The following is a 7222-nucleotide window of genomic DNA, read 5'->3' on the forward strand; positions in this document are numbered from 1 at the left end:
TCGTCTTTTGGAATGAAAACGTCGACGATATTTACTAAAACGTCGACGATATTTACAAATCGGGATTAATTTGCACAACCGACCCAAAAAATTATTTTTTAAGAGGATATAATAAATTAAAATAAATCAGGCAAGTATGTGTTGGATGTACATTAAAAGAGCACCACTAACTTCCACGTGGAAACATGTAATATTACGTGGCATGCAAATAAAATGGCACCTCATACGTTATCTATTACAAAACCATAGCATACGTAAACTTGTTCATATATATATCAGAAATAAACCAACATAACAAATATATAACAATTTGCTAACACAAACACAAAAATCAGATAATTAATAGTGAAAAATATTACCCATAATTTTATATAAGCAAAAAACTTTGAGGAATAACTAAAGATATATAACTATGGCATCGACGTTTATGATGAAGAACACTATTTTGAGGGTGTCTAAGACGAGTTTTAATCCTCAACAACTTCCTTCACTTTATCCTCATAAAGTGTCTAGGGTTTGCTTCACCTCAGCCTCTAAAAATCTGGTATGCATATTCGACATCCAAATTCTTTTGTAAAACCGTTTTATAAAAGAGTATGTAAAATGACTTCTTTTATAATAACATTTTCACTTTTTTTTTCTTGATTAAAATTAGATAATGGTTATGGTTATGGACTTGTGGTTTTTATGGTTGGGATCCGTTTTATGTTTCATCTGTCACAGTCATTTATTTACCCTTTTTAATAGGTGTAGTATTTTTAAAGGTAAGCAAATAACTGAGACGAATAGTGTAAAATGGTGGATATCATTTTGGTTAGTTTTGTCTTTGTCTAACAAATATATTTTTATAATATGAGATTTAATAGTATTTCTTGGTATATTTCTTCCGTCTCAATCATTTATCAAGATTCGAACATTTGATTTAATCAAATGTCAATATATTAAGTTAATTATAATGAAGAATATATATATGAAATGTATCTTTGCGTTCTTTGACAAATAATGGCGATGCATGCAGAATAATCAGTATGCTAGGGAAGATGCCGGCGGTGAAGAGGACGCGAAAGCCGCGGAAAGACTCCGAGAAGCGCGAAAAGCCGGTGACACAGCCCAACACATGAAGGAAAAGGCCCAAGAAGGGACCCAACAAGCGAAGCAAAAAGCCGGGGACAGCGCCCAAAACCTGAAGGAAAAGGCCCAAGAAGGGGCCCAACAAGCGAGCGAAGCCATGCAAGAGGCCAAAGACAAAACCAAGGATAGTGCCGACAAAGCAAGGAAGAAAGCCGGGGAGGCGGCCCACGACACTAAGGAATGGACAAAGGACAAAGCCGATTGGACAGCGGATAAGGCGAAGGAAGGAGCCGGAAAGGTGGCGGAGACGGTGCATAATGTTGGGGAGAAAGCTAAGGAGACTGCTAAAGGTGCATGGGAGAGTGCTAAGGGTGCTACCCAAAAGATTAAGGAGACGGTTGTAGGAAAAGGGGAGGATGTTAATAGAAGGGTTGATGAGTATGTGGAGGATCATATAGATCCTAAGCGCCCGGGCGAATTTCGGGATGAGTTTCCGCCTACTCGCCCGGGTGATGCTCGTGACCGTCACTTACATCGTGACGGACCGTGAATGGTCCGGGTTGCTTGATTAGTTTTTAATGTGTTTTGCCTTTGCATTTAGCTGAAAGATGGGTTATCTTATAGTAACAATGTTTTACTGTTTTAGCTAATAAAATTTTAACTTTTTTTAGTTCGTGTGGTTATTTTGTGGCACTTCAGTACCGGCTAGCTCATTCCTGACACGCGTCGGACACGTATCCAAATAAAAGTAGAAAGTTAGACACGACTTTATAGGCGTCCGACACGTTTAGGCGTGTCAGTCGAGTGTCAGTGTCCGACATGATGTCGGACAAGGGACGGCTAATTAAGGACAAGGGACGGCTAATTAAGAGAAGTGTCCTTGCCGGACAAGGGACGGTTAATTAAGAGAAGCGTCCGGACAAGGGACGGTTAATTAAGAGAAGTGTACGTGCTACTGGTTAATTAAGAGAAGTGTACGTGCTACCTAGCGAAGTCGTATAAGCCAAAGGCAGGTTTTAAGTAAGTCATTTGGGTTTTTAGACTATCGGAAATTGGAATGTCAAAGTGATTTTGACTTGTCTTTTATGACGATCTAGCCCAATGGAAATTTGGAGATAACCTATGTGGGCTGGGAAATACTCCGTATTTGATAAATGATGATCTGGCACATATTGTTAGACTCACTTTTATATGTCTTGCGGTTGTCTTGTCCTCCTTAGACATTGACATCCTAAAAAAATGTTCCTCCAAATTAGGCTCATTTCCATGTTAATTTTCCATTACAATTGTGAAAAATCAAGAGACAGAAAAGAAATCGTTGTGATCTAGAGACGGTTCTACATAATTTTTATGTAAAACCGCCCGTTGTTTTACATAACTATTCTTATAATAAGTAGCTATCAAGTTTATAACTTTATATATGTAACTATTCGCTTGAGGTCATTTCGGGTCAAGTCAATTCTTGATCAAGTTTTCTGGACACTATGGTCATTTCTTATTATGATTTGTTGTTTTTTTTTAAAAAGAAATTAGTTATTTTGAGATAGTTGTGTGTCATTTCAAATTTTCAATTGAGTTATTTTCATGTTTTTATTATCGTACTTTCTTTGTACGACTAAGTTTTCATCGAGTTAATTAGGTCATTAAGATCCGATTTATTACTTTTAGGTCTACCTTGAACAACTCCATCCAGCCACCAAGGGCTTGAAAGCTCCATTTTGCTAGCTTCTAACTTCTCCAATATGATTATACCACGATTATATATTTGCCCTACTTGTACTTAATTAATTAATGATACTACCATTCCATAGGTGCGCCCCCGCTGAAAATTTCCGCCCCCACTGTCTTCAAATTCTGGCTCCGCCACTACGAAAACTCTGTTCTTTTGGGCTGAATTAAACTGACCAGAAGTGAAGTGAGCTAAATTGAACTGAAGTGAACTGATTTGCGCTAAACTAAATTGAAGTGATCGAGCTGAAATTAAACTGAAAAGAGCAGAGCCAAAGAATATGCCTTATGAGCTATTTTTTTCGTTATTTTTGTGTAAATTGGTTGTTCACCGTCTCTAACAGTCACTAATTTCTTTGCCGCGGGTGCTCCAACAAGAAAAGTAAACAACCATGAATCACCACACCAAACCCAATAGGTTTCGAATGATGAAACTATGAACCAACAAGAAGTCTCCTCGAGGGCTAGCTTTGACTCTTTAAGCACCTAGATCGTTGACTTGACCTCATTTGTTATCTACTCCTTTTTATACCTACTTATACTTAAATCGTCATATCATTAAATTAAATTATATTCTTAATTAATTGTTATTATTCCGTATTAGGCTAATAATAAAGTAGTCAAAACAATAATGAATTAAGCTTGAAACTTACGCATGTAATTTTGGATGGATTGTGATAAGTGTAGTTTTAGTGCCCACTATTCCATGCATTCAACACAAAGAAGATAATAAAGTGATCAAGCACCATTTTTTGACTTAGCATTACGTCCATTGACTAACATATCATATAATACAATAAGTCTCCCTTGTGACGGGTTAAATATTATTCATATGGATAGATACGACAAAAATCAAAGTTACTAGTCTGACTACTGTCTAAGGAATCAAAATGACTTGTTTTTATTTACTCCTGTGAATTTTATTTGACCCGTCACAAGCTTGTGACGGATATTATCAGTCACAAATGAGAATTTGTGCATATGATATACTCCCTCCTATTCTAGATAAGTGTCTCATTGTGAATATGGCACAAGAATTAAGAAAATGAGTTTAGACCACACAAAACGGACAATGGGACAGTTATGTGAATAGACGGAAATGAAACTGAATTTGGACCACACAACACTTACCAAAAATGGACAATGGGACATTATTGTGAATAGACAAAAATGGACAATGAGACTGTTATTTAGAATAGGAGGGAGTATGATATATGGCCTGCTTATGCTTTACGTTCTCCCTAGGATTGTGATTATTCTCTGTTACTTCAATATTCAATTTAAATTCTTAAATGTGAGCAATATATTATCCCATATACTCCGTTTGATATTCCACAAATTCAATTATGTTTGGATTTGTTTATACTATATTTTCCTAAAACCGCTTTACACTTGACTTGTCCAAATAAGAGATAAATAGAGCCTCAATCAGCAAATGAAAATCTAGTTTAATTCATCATATTCAGTTCTTTAGCCATAAATTTTGATAACGTTTTACATATACGAGGTAAGCCTTTGACTTTAATATTTACAAAAATATATTTTTTCAAAAAATATAAAAATGGTACCATTAAATTCCTTACGAAAAAACTCTTTCATATGAGTATACATATCATAATATTTAGTCTTATATTTGAAGAGATATTGAAGAGAGAAGGGAGTGTCTCGAAATGTGAGAAAGTCATATATAAAAAAATAGAGGGAGTATTACATTATTCAAATGCAGCCTTGTAAAGTACAATAATAAATAGAAAAATGATAAATCCAATGAATTGTATTTAAGGAACTAAAAAAGAAAATAAATACTAATGCATTTATTGCATTGATTCATGTGTAATTTATTCCTTAATTTCTTAATTAATATTCTACTAGATTTCATGCCCGGGCGTTGCCCGGGTAATATCTCAACAATGGCTTTAATTTATAAGTATGTCATTGTAGCAGTTGATTCGAATCACAAAGCCTTCAAAATCACAACTAAGTTGATATGTGATTTAGCATATCTTAATTGATTTTCAATCTAAGTTACTAACTCGTTATAAATTTACATATCTTACACTTTAAACCTCTCTTCGGTCCTATTTTTTTTGGCTTAATTTCAACTCATTTTAGTTCTGTTAAGTGTTATTCAGTTTAGTTCAGCTTTATTCAATTCGTTTAGCTTTTCTATTCACAAATGAACTCTTACTTCACTTGAGTTATTTCAGCATCATTAAATTCTGTTTAGTTCAACTCTTTTTAGTAAAAAGGAACATAGTCTTATCGTCCGATATACTTTTTTTTTTTCTACATTTGTTAATAGAGGAGTGGCCACCAACCACTATTTAATTTATTGTGAACGTATGATTACAAAAAAAATAGCATCAAATACTAATGACACCAAGAACTACGCAATAGGTAAAACTCCTACTTTGTTTATAATTAATGAATTAGTTGTTCAATTTCAATATTTTACCATTTAAATAGTTTTAAAAACTTGGTCTCTCTAATGAAAAGGAAAATAAGTCCTAATAAAAGTCATTGCTTCATGAATAATTTGACATTATGACACATAGTATGCCTCTTGATCACATTACGTTTACCCTTGATAAATTTAGCACATGTTCACATAAAAATGACTATTACTCAAAACATGTATTGTTATTAGGATTATTCTTATTTACAAATTTGCTAATTAGTCTCTCCCATTCAACGGATTTTTTACTTTTTTATTATTTTTTGAGTAGTATTTTAATAAAAAATATTAAAAAAAATCTGTTGAATAGGAAAGAGCAAAATCCATTATCTTTACGTAAAATAAATAAAAAAGGCTTATGTCTCTTTCATATCGCGGTTTGAAAGTGTTTCATAATATTAGATTTCTCTAATAATACTCAGAGTGTCGTTAGTTGAACTCTCTAATATCGTTCAAAAATTGCAATTTTGATCTTACGTGAAGACTTGTAATGAACATAGACCTAACATGAAACTGGTAATAACAAATCTAATAACTTGCAACAATATCTATCCAGATCCCCCTAATCCTTAGCTTCTCCCTCCCTGAACTTTCTTAAAACTGATATTCTCTTTGTCTTGTTCATTTATTTACATATCCTGTTTTGGCTATCTCAGTGAATTATTTACCTTTCTATTTTGGGGTAATAAGTTGCGCTAGATTTATATTAGCCACTACTATGTGTGACCGTACTCATATATACTCCCTCAATCTCGGTCATTTGTTTACCGGTTTCATTGATCTTCATGAGTTATTTAATCATCTTATCTTAGATTGATTTAATTGTCATCCAACAACTATATCCACAAACGGTCCCTTTCCCTCTCTTTGATATTTGTGTCGAAAACAAAGTTAAACAAATGTGTGGACGAAAGGAGTATAAGCAAATTAATCCTAGGATAAATAATCCCAAAAAAAGGGCTTATTATATACGATTCTAAAAAGGTTGACTATCGTGTAGGGTAGTATAGCAAAACATTCAATAACCCTTTCGTACATATATATTGATACAAATATAGCTCAACATGCAATATCAGATGATCATCCAAAAGGAATGAATCTACGACACAGGGGCGGAGCCAGGAATTACATTTACCTAGGGCTAAATTTTAAAATTAAACTCGTGTTATATTATCTTAACCGAGGCAGCTAAGTCAGGATTCGCATTTAGGGACGTCAAAAAAAATTCAAGCAAAGGTAAGTTGATAATGTCATAAGGTAAACTAAAAAAAATCCGAAACTTTAGCTATAATTTTCGAAATCTCCAATGCAGCAGGGTCGAACGCTCTTGTGGGACGTTACAAATCTAGTGAGATTTAACCCGACTGATTCTTATGTGTCGATTTTATATTTTTATTGGTAAGTATGATAAATCGTATTGTGCATCGTTATATGTAACATGAATGACAATATTCGAAGATCTTTATTACCAATTTACCATTGTAGAATATAATTGAAACGGTTCTAGCAATAACAAAGTAGAGAATTTTTTGGTATGGTAACCAACATTTATGTAAAACACTACTCCTTATAGAGGAGAAAAATGAGTGTGAAGTCTAGAAATTAAGGACATTGGATAACAAAGGCCTAGGTTAGTGCTTCTGTATCTCCCTCCATTAATTTGCAAAAAAGATGAATAACTTGTTTATATAAGGAATAGAACCTAGGTCTCTTGATTAAAAGTTAAACAAAAGACCAACTGAGCTATACTTGAGATATGGTATATATGCGCACTAAATTTTACTTGGCTTTTCTCCCTGGGCTATAGCCCATATAGCCCTATGGCTGCCTCCGCCTCTGCTACGACACCACAAAAACATTGAGTAGAAAACATTGAGCAACAATGCATAAAATAGCTGGTATGTATGTAATATAGTGTACCGTATGGTTTGATTGAGTATAATACTAACAAATAATCATGAAAATTTG

The 7222-nt window shown here is 33.9% G+C and overlaps 1 protein-coding gene across 1 annotated transcript; it reads left to right on the forward strand.

Moving 5' to 3' along the window:
* Positions 1-378: 378 nt before the first annotated feature.
* On the forward strand, positions 379-1670 carry LOC141594007 (uncharacterized). The gene is made up of 2 exons (XM_074414227.1): positions 379-544; positions 1019-1670. Exons 1-2 carry the CDS (start codon positions 413-415, stop codon positions 1619-1621), a joined length of 735 nt encoding a protein of 244 aa, XP_074270328.1. The 5' UTR covers positions 379-412; the 3' UTR covers positions 1622-1670.
* The last annotated feature ends 5552 nt before the right edge of the window (positions 1671-7222 follow it).

Source organism: Silene latifolia, chromosome 8 (assembly GCF_048544455.1).
Source record: "Silene latifolia isolate original U9 population chromosome 8, ASM4854445v1, whole genome shotgun sequence".
NCBI lineage: Eukaryota > Viridiplantae > Streptophyta > Magnoliopsida > Caryophyllales > Caryophyllaceae > Silene > Silene latifolia.

Bases quoted from the DNA above. Each gene is read 5' to 3' on its own strand.
- LOC141594007 (XM_074414227.1), top strand. From the start codon at position 413: ATGGCATCGACGTTTATGATGAAGAACACTATTTTGAGGGTGTCTAAG. The intron at 545-1,018 runs GTATGCATATTC...CGATGCATGCAG, and splicing joins CCTCAGCCTCTAAAAATCTG to AATAATCAGTATGCTAGGGA.